Raw genomic sequence first — 15374 nt, forward strand, 5'->3', positions numbered from 1 at the left:
TCGTCCGAAGATTCCAGCAAACCAAACCGCATCTTTCTAGGTCGAGAAATAAAAAAGTTACAGGCTGTTCGCAAATGTAAAAAGTCACGTGACTTAAAACGTGACCTAACAAAGCCCCTCCATAACTTTTTTGCTGTTGAAAATATTAAAAAACTAACTCAGGCGTCTCTCTAGATTTTCGTCCGTAAATTCCAGCAAACCAAACCGCATTTTTCTAGGTCGAGAAATAACAATTAACCACCAAGAACGGCTATAATGAAGGCTACTCTTTGTCACCGCCCGTTTCGCCCTTCCACAAATAAGATCCTCTTCTTATTTGTGAAAGGGCGAGATGGGCGGTGACTATGAGACGCCTTCATTATAGCCATCCTTCTCTATCTCATGGATTTCTATGTCTTACTTTATCGCTCTCACGTAACTTGTAATATACCATCGGCGCTTTCCTACAGTGTATATGGAATTATTAAATTTTGCTTCGAAATATTTTCTTTGCGACAGCCGTGCACGACCGGTCGATAAGGCTGATTGATATGCAATGAAGTCGCCGTAATAATGGGTAATGTGAATAAAAAGGCGTCTATCGCGTTCTGTTTGAACAGGCGGGGTATATGAAATTTAATACGACGATAAAATTGACCAGCATTATCGAAACGTTACACCAAATAATGCAGCAAGGTCGAATTGGTTAGAATCATCAGTCAAGTATTAACATTTAAAAAATTAAGCAAATTTGCTTAAAAATATATCAAAATAGATTTATGCGCCAGAGGTTTAATCAATAATACTCAAATAAGAAAATTATATTATAATTTTAACTACAATAATGCTTGAATACGCAGGAAATTAAAGAAAAAAAAATCACTAATTTATCTGAAAAAAACAATACATAGTCTTAAATCATCCTGTAGCAAAGCAACTACGTTCGGGAAAATGAAGATGAAATATAAAAGAAAACATTTTCTTTGCGCTCTACGCAAATATGGAGAATGAAAGGCCCCAATTCAACACCTTGAGGATTACCAGAGCGCTCTGACCTGAACCAATTTTTAAATACAAACCTTCCCAGAGATGATGGGCGTTCGTTAACTACATTACAAAAAAAAAAAAAAAATCACCAACACTTTAGGTGTGAGGATTGTAAATCTACATCTTATGACGTGAATTTCATTAAATGTTACGCATAAGCGCTCTTTATTAATAGCCTCTGCTGCAGTTAAAACCTTGGCTAGTCACCATAGTTATAGAAAATAGAACCTTGAATTGTTATTTTAGATTCGTCCTAAACAAACAAGAGCTCTAGCAGTTCACAAAAAAAATAATAGAAATATATTTAACTGAAGAAACGCGATGATTTTAAAACAAAATTGTCAGTGTTTTATTAATAGTTTAAAATAGCACATAAACGTACAGATTAGTCACAAATTTGCCGTGAAATTATTGTTTTATCGACAATCAGAGCAAACTGACATGCATGATTCAACGAAAACTGAATAATCTGTCAAGAATTTGCGTTGCTAGTTTTCGTTCATTGTCGACGTCGCTTCGTCCTGTATATCCCGATTAAACAAGACGCTCCGATCCAACTAAATCGGAACGAAGCCGAACTAATCGCGGAGAAAGTCCCACACCGACAACCTAGAACTATTGTTGAGTCTGCGGTGGTGTATTGCGGCATGATCTAGAAATCGACATACTTCGTACCGTAGGCGGCCCCGACATTTAAAGCCTTTTATTGTTTCCCTCGGAATCACGTACGGCCGGCTTTTATTTCGAGAGGAATGAAACCTAGAGTGCGGAGCGCGGTTCAGTCGACTCTCCAGCCGCTAGCTGGAGTCTAGAGAGCGTTTCACAACTGTTTTTCAAACATAAAGGGCATAACTTTAAGTGGGTGTCAGTTTTCTAGGGGTGGGTTTAATTAAATAAATACATAGTTCAATTAGTTATTTTAACTGCACTCGTTGCATCCGGAATTAGCGTGGTAAGTTGTATCAGTGCACTACCAGCGTTGCCAAACAACCGTTACTGTATACTTTACGATTCCTGATGATTTTCCCTGCAAACATCATGAATTATTTGACGAAATTAATTTTCTTACGTGTATTTTTTATATCATTATACATAATCTCTTGCCATCATCAAAAAGACGGAGCTCCTTCTTGTAAACGTCCTGAAAACGTTCCGACATCGCAATTACTTTACGAAGAGCACGCCTATTAATCCGAATTGTTTTATTTTTGTCCGTGCAGTAGGACGTAGTCGCTTGGATCGAGCGAGGGAAAAGCGAAGACTGTAATTTCACAGCTCAGTCATTTGAAAATTCCTCCTATATAAAAGCGTAAAGGGGGCTGCATTTTAAAAGTGCAGATACATAACCGCATTATGTAAATATCGCGGGGATTGGGAAACGTGAGCATGGCTCGGAAAGCGGGCGGCGTCAGTGGCGCAGCGGTCGGGGAGAAAGTTCACTAAAAGGTATATTTTACAAATGCTGTCAAGCAGTAATCCAGCAACACAACAGTACACATTGGCATACCTACTAAACCCGAAATAGTAGTTTTTTTTTTCAAAATTTACTTTTGTCGCTCAATATTATACAAACAGTACCCTCCAATATACAGGGTGATCCAGTACGTTTTTGGTATAGTTTTACAATTTAATTTTGGTTTGGACTGGACTATGTCATTGTTATTTAGAGAACTAAATAAAGGAGGATGTTCTAGCACAACTTCACTATTTAACACCTTCTAAAAGGGTCATTTTTATTTCAATAAATATTTATTAGAAGAATCGAAACAACCGGCATTTTTATGCAAAAAAAGATACCCTATGTCATAAAATAATACATTTGGTGTTAATTTTTTGTCATACACTATCTCTATTTTCTTTTATGTACAGAAACTGCTGAAAGGATTTTTTTTATATTTTTTTATTAAACATATTGACCTACTTCAATCTTAAGGAGAAATATCGGGTTTACTCAAATGCACAGATGTACTTGAAATTTATATAGCGTATTAGCCAGTGCTCCTTCTGTGCGTCATATTTTTTTGAAATTTTTTTTTAATCTAGATTTTGAGACATTGTTGTTGAAAGTTGTTCATTTTAACATAGTTTTTTTGCCCATAACTGAGAAAGAAATTTAGAAATTGTGAAACAAAACCTTTCCATAGATAGTAAACAGTATTATCTTATTTCTGATGTAAAACTAATGTAAGTTTTGAACATAGTACAGCTGTATTAATTAGAAACAGAAACCAATAATTGCATTTCTGTCTGACTTGAGGATTAATGTGGCAACGTCGCAATCGCCTCACAGCAAGGAGGAAATACATTTGAAAGACTTGATAAAAACGAAATTGATTTCAAACATATACATTTTTCCTAAATCCCATGTACATTGTTATCAACAATAAATTATCCACAACAGATGATTTTTTGTAATGTTTTTAAAAAACTAGATTAATTAAAAAAGACTAGGAAGCTGTGATATATTTATTGGAATAAAAAATACAGTTGATAAATCCTTTTAATATATTTAATGGTTTATAAAAACATCGTAATCATTACCCAGCAATATTTAGGGTTACATAAAGTTTTCTTTACTTGATTAATATAATTAGTAATACTTGAGATAAAAGCATTTGTACGGAATAACAAAGGAACATAAATATTTCTCAGCAAACTTTATATCTAAAAAATTAGTTATAGTTGCAAAACTTTTGTAACATTACTAAAATAGAGATTAAAAACACGAACAGTGAGTAATAATGTAATTTCTATCACAGAACCTTCAAAATTGCATCCAACATTTTCTTTGACTTGGACGAGAGATGGGCGCGAGTGTCATTTCATTTCTTTAGAACTAAATTAACATAATTCTCGTTGTTTTACCAGTTCACATGATTTACGGATTTTAAATAAAGGATACAAATCTTCGCGAGGATAATACGATATATTTGCTATATATAATAATTATATTGTACATAGTTTACACACAATACATTTTTGAACGCGTACGCATCTTTACCCGAATTTGACGCGCAATATCTCCGATGTCCGAGGTCTGTAGGTTCGCAGTGTGTACAACTGCTAGTCAATTATTAGCGCTGTTGCCACATCTACATAGTCTTTATGCGTTCATTAAATATAATTTAAAACTGCTTAAATATGATATTTTTATGTTGTTAATTAGTCAATATGTATGTTATGTGCATATGAGTAGATTTCTTTGCTATATAGATAATGTTTATCGCAAATAATTTCAAAAGAATTTAATTTTTTCAAACTGGTAGCGGGTTTTAGTCCCATAAGAAAAGCGTAGGACCCCCTGCGCTCCTCACTTTCCTCAGACCCCGATATACCTCTTTAAAGCCGGCAAAAAATAAAAGAAAGTCTCAATGTTTCTGTACAAAAAAAAACAGAGATATCTAGGACATTCTGCCTGTAGAAAACACCAAAAGGAGCCCTTAGACCGACTCTCAACCTTACCACGCCACTGACGCCTATGATTTATATAACAACTACCTTCTCGTTGCAGCGCGCTGTTATGTTCCTCTTCATCTGTGCATAAATTTTTAATTGACGTTTGGTCTTCTCCGTGGTCGAGTGCGCTGGTGGTTCCAGTTCTGCTGCTGCATTTCAGTCTCACAGTGCTTTCCAACAGCTCCTTCGTGGGCACTATTATTCTATTCCTGGGCCCCCCGGGCGACGACTGGACCTCCTTCAACGGAAAAAGACTGTTTCGAACGACCGCGCGACCCGGGAAATTGTCGATTTTACTACGGCCATCAGTCGTGGTTTCGTTTGAAACGCGCAACGCCCTCTAACGGCGGGTTTTGTAACTTCCAGAAGCGCGGGAGGTTAGAAAATGTAGCGACCGCGGGGCGAGTGAAATTCGATAAGATTTGACGGTGTCTCTGAAGCTAAAAAATCCGCCTTGTAGTTAAAATTTGAGACTCCGATAAATTTTCGAGAAAAATGAAATTTTTGAGTGAAAACTTGCCCAAATATGGGTCACAACTGATTTTTTCTTAAATTGTGTCCAAAAATATCTCATAATCTCGATATTTCCTAAAATTTACAAGCTCCGGTTGCATATATTTCTCAATAAAATAGTACGCCACTGCTTTACGGTAACAACCAAGATATTTTCAGATTCGTCTTTTAATTTTCTACAAATTACTACTCTCTTATGTTTTTCGAAAGAAAGCCTGATTTTCGAGTAAAACAAAAAACAAACTGAAACTCATAAAAATAGAAAAAATTTAAAAATTTAAATTGTTGTATTATATTGCATTATATTACTGAAAATGGTTGCGATTAATATTTTTTTAATTAATTCTGATTATGTTGCTAATATTCATATGATAAAGAAGAATAAAATGATATGGAATCAAATTCACCGCCTTTCAAGAAGTTAAAATTGTAATTTTATCGACCGTATTATTTTTATTAATATTTTTTAATTTTGAGAATTTTGCAATACATTCAAATGCTTTTTATTCTCTTTTAAATCTTTTAACAATAAATAATAATTTGAAAATAATTTGTGAATTTTTACATTTAAATCTTAATTAAATAGCTAACAAAATATTGAAAAAATAAGTTTACTTTGCCTTAAAAAAAATAACTTTTTAAATTTTCACTTATTTATTTAATAATAGTAAAATAATTCCGAAATTTAAATTTTAATTAATATTTCGTTTAACAAAAATTTTCGTGACATTTTTGTAAATTAAGTAAAAAAGATGCATTTTTTCTGGGGTTCAGGGCTATTCTACGAATTCGTAAATATGCCCATTGTTATTTTTTCATTGAGCTACCCCACTTTAAAAAAATAAGAATTTTCTACGATGTATAGAAGCCGAGATATTGCAAAATTTACAGCGCGCATCAATTTGAAATTGAACGATAATTTTTAACAATTAGCGCTTGTCCGCCGATTAAGATAATCCGCGTGTACGGGGGCTCAGGTCTTAACCTTAGGCCAATCTACATAATTGAATCGGTTGCGTTGCGTACGGTTTACCCCTCGCATACAGAGTTTATGGTAATGCCAACCAAGGTAAATGGGCAGAATGCGTCGATGTGGTACGGTTGTGAGTCACACCACACCGTGTGTTTGTAATTTCTAGCTTCGGGGGGCTGGGAGCAGGCTAACCAGCACGTCGTCGTACCGTTTGACAATTGAAATACATTTTTATTGCAATTTCGGTCACTGTTGGAATCGTCAAATAACAGCCAGAAATATTCGGCCCTAGGTCAGACCCCTGTGGCATCCACAGTCGGTATCTTTAAATACCACATTATAAAATCTATTTCCAGTTATAAATACATTTTTTGCATTGATTATATTTATAAACCGAAACCGAATTGTTATCGTATGAATGGAAGGTAGCAAGTAGCAACTATTTTATATAACCAAACCGCTATTTCCTTTCTATTTGCATACGTTTTTGGATGAGAATGATCGACAGCACATATTATCTGTACACATACAACTTTGTTCTTCGCTGGAATAACCAGGTGTGTACTGCGATCGATAGAAAAGTTGTAGACGTTGAAATTTTTAGTTCTTTAATTATGTACGACGTTCGACGAGCTGAATTATTAATTTGATGGCAATTTGTTTATTATTGATACAAATTTCAACTTTATTTCGTTCATCTGTAGACATTTTGGGTGAACTGAATTTTTTAAAGGATTTTACGGTCACGAAAGAAACGTATGTATATTTTTTAAATACGAATCTTAGTTGGCTGTAGTTGTATGCACGTTGATAGAAACATTTCGACAACTTTAACTTGATTAATTACACAAACCCAGGAGACACGCATATCATTTTCGAAGGAATTCAATACGCTGAACTCGATCCTGTAGTCAAAACTCATGATTTCCATGATATTTGCGGATTCGTCTTTCAATTTTCTACGAATTACTACTCTCTTGTGTTTTTCGAAAAAAGCCTGATTTTCGAGTAAAGTTTAAAAAACGAACTGAGAGCAGTTAGAAGAAATAATATATAATAGGCCAAGAAATAAAATTTTACTGGAAAAAATTCCTATCCGCGAGATTATTGTAAAATATTGTCTAAGGGAACATAATACAAGACATCTCTCATCTCGTGAGTCAAAAAATTTTAATAGCTAACTTTTCTATTTAAACAAATAAGTGAGGAAAACAGTTTTTTTCACTTTGCAGGGAAAACCATCAATTTTAGCGAAAAGTGACTCTCAGACAGCTTGTAGGGAGTAAAATTATCTACAAAATGAGACTTGTTAAATTAAAATCGGTTAATAAACAAAAAAATTATTGCAAATAAAACAAGAAAAGTGCCCATTTTTTAATTTGTTTATAACTATCGCATTTATTGTTAAAATTTTATAAAACCTATGACAAGTTGAGGGTTTTGTCATACTTTAAAAGTGTGCCAAAAGTGGGCGCTGTAGGTGCAATAGTTTTCGCACAATTCTATTTGTTTATAGCGGAGGCTCCAAAAGTTATGAACTTTAAGCCTCTGTACAGGCGTTAATTTTCAACCAAACATGATTCTGAAAGCGTCATTGTAATCTTAAAGACGTAATTAAGCGACCTATTAAAAAATATCACCGTTTTTTTGACATTAACATTCTCAAATTGTGCATTAAAAAACCGTGCGTTTTTCGCTTATAAACAATTTGAATAACATTGTTGCTATTTATGCTATCTCACCGAAAATAGATGCAATGGATAGCTGGCAAAAAAATACAGTTTTAAAATAAAAAAAGTACCCTCTACGACCAACAGGAGCCAAGATAAGAATTTTTTTTTAAAAAATCGTAGCGCAATTGTTTATAAACATTAAGACTTGAATTTTTCGCAAAATAAAGTTTACGACGTAAACTACGATTTCCTGTGAATTGGTTTTTTAATTTGAATTCCTTCGAAAATGATATGCGTGTCTCCTGGGTTTGTGTAATTAATCAAGTTAAAGTTGTCGAAATGTTTCTATCAACGTGCATACAACTACAGCCAACTAAGATTCGTATTTAAAAAATATACATACGTTTCTTTCGTGACCGTAAAATCCTTTAAAAAATTCAGTTCACCCAAAATGTCTACAGATGAACGAAATAAAGTTGAAATTTGTATCAATAATAAACAAATTGCCATCAAATTAATAATTCAGCTCGTCGAACGTCGTACATAATTAAAGAACTAAAAATTTCAACGTCTACAACTTTTCTATCGATCGCAGTACACACCTGGTTATTCCAGCGAAGAACAAAGTTGTATGTGTACAGATAATATGTGCTGTCGATCATTCTCATCCAAAAACGTATGCAAATAGAAAGGAAATAGCGGTTTGGTTATATAAAATAGTTGCTACTTGCTACCTTCCATTCATACGATAACAATTCGGTTTCGGTTTATAAACATAATCAATGCAAAAAATGTATTTATAACTGGAAATAGATTTTATAATGTGGTATTTAAAGATACCGACTGTGGATGCCACAGGGGTCTGACCTAGGGCCGAATATTTCTGGCTGTTATTTGACGATTCCAACAGTGACCGAAATTGCAATAAAAATGTATTTCAATTGTCAAACGGTACGACGACGTGCTGGTTAGCCTGCTCCCAGCCCCCCGAAGCTAGAAATTACAAACACACGGTGTGGTGTGACTCACAACCGTACCACATCGACGCATTCTGCCCATTTACCTTGGTTGGCATTACCATAAACTCTGTATGCGAGGGGTAAACCGTACGCAACGCAACCGATTCAATTATGTAGATTGGCCTAAGGTTAAGACCTGAGCCCCCGTACACGCGGATTATCTTAATCGGCGGACAAGCGCTAATTGTTAAAAATTATCGTTGCGAGCAGAGTTTTCTTTTTGTTTCGCTGCCGAGTAAGTTCATAGACATCCGGAGCAACGGCCCCCTGTAATTAATTTCAAACCAGTTCTATTTGAGAAATGGAGTTACCTACTGTTGTTCTGTAAATTGCGAACAGTAGTACTCCGACAATATTATTATGAGCGGCTTATAAGCCCAGAAGTACCCAGGCTGCTTAAGAAAAGGCTTCAAACTTTGCGTTTAAGGCACGTGACACTGTGAACAGGTGAGGTTCGTAGCTTTTTTACTAGGCGAGCAAGAAAGAAAAAAAGCGCCGCGGGTAAAATTTTTTAAATTTTCAAGGTCAAACGACCAAATGGATATGGAAATTTTTAGTTGCATTTACAATATTAAAGAAAAACTGATGTTCACGAGCAGGATTCATTCAGATTTTATAAAAAATAATACGCAACTATTTCGATATTCTATTAATCTGCTCTCAAATAATAAAACAATTTGTATGTTTCCGAAAATATCATTTTAAATTCGTTATAATATTCCTACCGTTTTTTGAACTTCTAAATTACGAAATTGTTGTCTCTCTACAAAATATTAAGTTCGTTTTTCAACCTATACGGGTTGTTACAAATTCGCTTCTCAGTAGATTGATCTCGAAAACGGTAAGAGGTACGAAGTAGCTTAAATGGGGGCAAAGTTGCGTAATCAGGGGATCAACATTATGCCTCTAAAAAATCAAGGCTAACATGATTAGGTTTCGAAATATTTGAAAAAAACTGAAATTCTGGATATCAGTTTTTGTTTCATTTCAGCCTTGTTTAAAGTGATATTGAAAAAAGAAGAATACTTTTTGCCCTTTATCGAATGACATAATCAATTTTTATATGTAACGTTTCGTCTCTCCGGGGCCATCATCAACTTCATTTTTTTAAATACGACCCTAGAAATTTTATTACATTTTTTGCAGGCATTCATGACCCCCAATATTGTACTGCCTCAGCCCGAACCAGCTTCAGACGTTTTGTCTCGAAAATTCATCTTCAGTGTATTCGTTCCTAAATTTTTTATTTAGATTTCTTTGTTTTTTGAATTATCGTACACTGTAAATGTCGTTAGACCCTGTGAAATCCATCTTGTTATTTAAACTATTACCAAAACGTGTTACAATAACGCATTTATTATTATTAACTATTACCATCACTTGATCATACATAACTTAATAAGTTGTTGCGTCAAAATTAAAACATTATTACTGTTTTAATTTTATTATGACAAATTAATTCTTAAAAATGCATATGAACAACCAAAACGCCAACTGAATACTATTCTTTAAAAAATTTCAGTAAATTTTCTAAAACATTTTCGTTCTGGCAGATGTTGAAAATGAATATCAGCGTAATATTATCGGAATTTATTATATCTGTAACTGCAACTGTGAAAGAGCATGTCAGATGTATTTGTATGAATATCCTGTAAAAAATAGATCGGAATTTGTTTGAATTTTGAGCACTCGAAAAGCCTAGAAATAACTATGGACACGGGAATAAAACTAATAATTTTTTATTTTAATGCGTGGTGGTAATAGTTTAAATAACTAGATGGATTTCACAGGGTCTAACGACACTTACAGTGTACGATAAATCAATAAACAAAGAAATCTAAATAAAAAATTTAGATAAATTTGGAACGAATACACTGAAGATGAATTTTTCGAGACAAAACGTCTGAATCTGGTTCGAGCTGAGGCAGTACAATATTGGGGGTCATGAAGGCTTGCAAAAAATGTAATAAAATTTCTAGGATCGTAAAAAAATGAAGTTGATGGTCCTGGAGAGACGAAACGTTACATATAAAAACTGATTATGCCATTTGATAGAGGTCAAAAAGTAGCCATGAGAAAGTGTTCTTCTTTTTTCAATATCACCTCTAACAAGGCTGAAATGAAACAAAAACGGATTTCCAATATTTCGTTTTTTTTCAAATATTTCGAAAACTAATCACGTTTGAACACATCTGTAACAAACATTCAAACAATTTTTCGGGAAATTTGTGTGCATATTCGGAAAATTTCGAGGAATCTATTAAAGCAAAATAATTTAAATCATGTAAATTCCCAAAACGAGTAGGTACTTAATTAAAGGGGAAATATTTCTAATTCGTCGCAACTTTTGCCCCGTTTACTTGGTAGTCCAGTAATATTTTTTGCATAATTAAACATATTTTTAAATTTTTCTTCCTTTCTTAATTCAGAAATTCTTCGAATAGTTATTTTAATTTGTTTATAGTAGTTTACGTCAATACGTCTTGAAAAAGGTGTTTCAAACAATATTGTAAGATACATTCATTATTAGCTACCTATGTAGGTATTTGATAAATAAGTTAATTTACGTTAAATTTAGTTTTACTTTGTTTTGTTGTAAGGAAGTTGTTTTTTATTTACTTTAAATTAATACATGCCTTGTCCTTATACTCAAAGACTTTGTGCTATCCCTCACACTGACATCAGATACTACCCTCGTACTATACGACGCGTGCATTAACCGCGAACTAAAACTATAAGCAGCGGGCCTCAGTTCCCTCGCAGATCACAATTATTTTATGCTGTTATTTTGATTTTTGATAAATCTAATAGGTAATTGGTAATTAGCTTACCTAACTGTTTATTTAGGTTAATAGTAGAATAGCAGGTATTAAAATATACGGTGTGAGAGCCAAATTTTACAGTAAGACTCGGCCTCAGTTGTTTCATACGACGAGCCGCCGCTGGTTAAGGTAACTTTAAAAATAGTTATATTAGGTTGTGCAGTATCAAATCCCATAGAATTTAACACAGTAATAGGTATTGCGACGTATTCTTAATTTAATATCGACAAAACAGTGTCTGATATTAAAAAAGTCAATTGTAAAAAACCAAAATCAGGTCAATTATCCCCAAGGGCTTTCATTAGTTTTTCGGGAGAAACCACGACGATTTTCACTTATAATATCGACTACTCCTTATATCATTACCGGACATTTTTTAAACTCATGAATATTTGGAAAATTAATTTTCTAAAAAACGTCACGACCCAGAAAAAAATTCCAGGAATAATTTAAGAGCGTTACCTGAACGTATTTGATCAACGCGAACTCTATGTCATCCGAAACAGTCTCCTTCGAGTCGGAGGGGCAGAGGTCAAAGCAACGACAACAACAACACCTCGTGCAGTCCCACCACGGCCTTTTGTCACCCCATTCGTCCGACTCCTCTATTTTCTCCAACTTCTCGAAGGTGGAGTACGATGAATCATCGTTCACCTTGTAGCCGACTAAGCGAGCCATAAGGTTGCGCGTATGGACGATTGCGTAACGACTGCGGTTGCCAATACGGTACAGTCGGGAGGAAAATAAATGTCCGATACGCTCGGTGGCGGGCGACAGCCTTCTGGACGAGCCGTTGCTCGCGATCGAAAACGGGCGTTAAGGCACAGAAAACAAAATGTTTTTGTCATAAATGAATTTTACTTCAGTCGAATTAGAGTTTGAATGTGAAAAAATTATTAGTAGATAATTTAGTGCACTTTGTAACGGGGGATTCTTGCATTACACGTTTCGAATTCGGTTCAAATATATCGCGCGAGCCGAGGGCGGCGCTCACGCGCGTGCTCGGGCCTGGCGCTCCTCTCGCGTGCAAGCTGTTCATTAACGTCAACTTTTACTGCTGCTAGCGCGTTTATTACATGAACTATGAATGTAAAACTTCGTGGAATTAAAAGTTTAATCCTCATTTTAATTGTCTTTAAAATCCCAGTCCGATACATCCAATTAACGTCATAAAAAAGTTATTTTGGGAACAAAGACGCGTAGGGATTTCTTCTTTTTTTTTTTAAATTACCGTAAACGTAAGCTCTATTTAATACAAAAAAGAGCAAATTCCCGAGAGGCTTTTGCCTGACTCTGGAACAATTTGTTTATAACTGCTTTGCACGTCTTACTTTGTTAAAGAAAAAAAACCTACGGTACGTGTTCCTAAAGGTTAAAGTTACAGAGACGGTGACAAAATTTCATTTCAAAATAAAACACATGTCACCGACGTTTTTCGCCGACGTTTCGCGATCAGAAGGTTATTCTCGATTAAAAACTAGCTTCAAATTTATGTATCTATAACAAGTTTAATTCAAAACTAACGGGAAATAACTGTTGCAAAGTATATCCACATTATAGGCGAGCGGTTCACCCCTAAATAAAAGGCATGAACCAACTAAATTTTTAAAACAAAAACCTACAGCATGAAATTTTTTCTTTTAGTGTATTTTTCTGATAATTTATATATTTTTTCTATATTTTTCGGCATGGTCAGTCAATTGTTGTAAAAAAAAGATTACTCGCCGAATGGCTTTGAAAGTTTTTTTATTGTAAAATGAACCAGAATAAACACTTTTTGTTCTTCGACAAAAATTCGAAAAATGCATTGTTTTCGAGATATTTACAATTTAATGTGAAAAAAGTGACGAAATCGACAAACTTTCGGAATTTTTTTCTCAAAAACTACTGAACAGATTTTAATTCTAAAAAAGCATAATAATCGGCAGATTTTCTACTTTAAGATATATTTTTTTGGTATGGGTCAATCATTTTATTGAAGGTCTAAAGCGAGTAAAAAAAAGTCTTTTAAAGAAAATTATGATAACACTTCAAATTTAAATTTTCTTTTTACAATATCTTGGATTAGATTATATTTACAATAAACATTATTATGATTTTTTTAAATCGATATATGTTAACAAAAGTTATTGGATAATTTATTGTATAGGATAATTATTTTATTTTTATTTTACAAAAATATTAAGAACAATAAAAGTATATTAATTTCTTTTTTATTTAATTTTTAAATAATAAGTTTTACGTTATTTTCGACAAGTTCTTGAGTTGAAATAAGCGTTTCATCATCAATTTCGGATGGAACATTTTGACATTCATCTGAGCATGCACAGAATGCACAGCATTCTAGGTTCGATGACAAACAGTTACAATTTTCCACTACATGAACAAAAATATTTTTGAAGCATATCTAACGTAATTTCTCCTTCGAAATAATTAAAATCCAAACAACCATTTTCGATTTTCCATCCATGTGTCAATGGATCTAGAGTTACAATTTCACTATTTGTAGACTGTTTTTTTTACTCGGTTTAGACCTTCAATAAAATAATTGACCTACACCAAAAAAATATATCTTCAAGTAGAAGATCTGCCGATTATTATGCTTTTTTTAGAATTAAACTATGTTCAGTAGTTTTTGAGAAAAAAAATCGGAAAGTTTGTCGATTTCGTCACATTTTTCACATTAAATTGTAAATATCTCGGAAACGAAGCATTTTTAGAATTTTCGTCAAAGGACAAAACGTGTTTATTCTTATCCATTTTACAATAAAAAAGCCATTCGGTGAGTAATATTTTTTTTACAACTTTTTTGCGCCGGAAAATATAAAAAATCTATGTACATTATCAGAAAAATACACTTTGTAAAATAAGAAAAGTGTCATGCTGTGGGTTATTGTTTTAAAAATTTAGTCGGTTACTTTCATTTAGAAGCATCTTTTTAGGGGTGAACCGCTCGCCTATTAAATCTAGTCGATAATTGCGGCAATGTGGGCAGTTAATTAATTAAAAATTCTATCACTATTTCCACAGCCCTTACGATTGATTACACTAACAAAAAAACCTTTTAACAAATAATTAACGAACTGGATATAATTATCAAAAAGGGAATTAATGAATTTACCGCATTGAGTGCATAGATTTGAATTATTTCAATAACGTAGTTCTAAAAACATTTTCAGTAATAATTCCGAATGAACATTACAAGCAAAGCTTGTTACTGACATTTGAGTATAACCTCACTAAACCCTTCTATTGTTTGTTCATTGCACCGCCACCTAGATCGAACATTTAACATTTCCACCGCTGTACACTTTAGACAATGCAATTATTGCTCGTATTTGGGTTCCGCCATTTCGAAACAATCGAATAAGATTATGCAAATGCTACTTTGATTACGACTTTTCTCATAAAATGAATTCGCTCGGATTGTAGTTTATTTTTCCATTCAACTCGAACCAAGGACTTATAATAGAAAGACAAGGAAACGATATTGTCAATACGCTCAGTGGTATTGGCGTTAAAAAAATCACATGCACGGAAGTAATTCATGACGAATATAGAAAAATTACAGTGCAAATCGTGAAAAATTCCTCGGAACCCAAATAAAACAAGAAATTGGCATTATTTTAACACGAACTATTGATATTCACACTTGTCGCTACCCGAGTTGAGGATATACTAACATTTTTAAGATTATAATTCCGGTGCAACTTCCGGAGATACGGTCATATTGTGGCCGTTGTGGAATAGCGTTTTAAAAACGTAAAAACCGCTGTGGGTTAGACATATCATCATTTGTGACCGACGCCACAACCAAACCATAAAACCACAACAAAAAAACCGTTTTATGTTCAAAAAGAAGTAATTTTCCTAATTTCATTTAATAAAAATA

At 33.7% G+C, this 15374-nt stretch overlaps 1 protein-coding gene across 1 annotated transcript in view; it reads right to left on the reverse strand.

Moving 5' to 3' along the window:
* Nucleotides 1-15131, reverse strand: part of LOC108906746 — a 28842-nt gene extending 13711 nt beyond the window's left edge. Inside the window, exons 1-3 of the mRNA XM_018710100.1 lie at nucleotides 14705-15131; nucleotides 11945-12191; nucleotides 4525-4720 (exon numbers count right to left, since the gene is read on the reverse strand). Of these exons, the coding sequence (XP_018565616.1) occupies nucleotides 4525-4720; nucleotides 11945-12160 (412 nt within the window). The 5' untranslated portion in view covers nucleotides 12161-12191; nucleotides 14705-15131. The remainder of the gene's footprint in view (nucleotides 1-4524; nucleotides 4721-11944; nucleotides 12192-14704) is intronic.
* Between the last annotated feature and the right edge of the window lie 243 nt (nucleotides 15132-15374).

This window comes from Anoplophora glabripennis, unplaced genomic scaffold (assembly GCF_000390285.2).
Source record: "Anoplophora glabripennis isolate ALB-LARVAE unplaced genomic scaffold, Agla_2.0 scaffold5, whole genome shotgun sequence".
NCBI lineage: Eukaryota > Metazoa > Arthropoda > Insecta > Coleoptera > Cerambycidae > Anoplophora > Anoplophora glabripennis.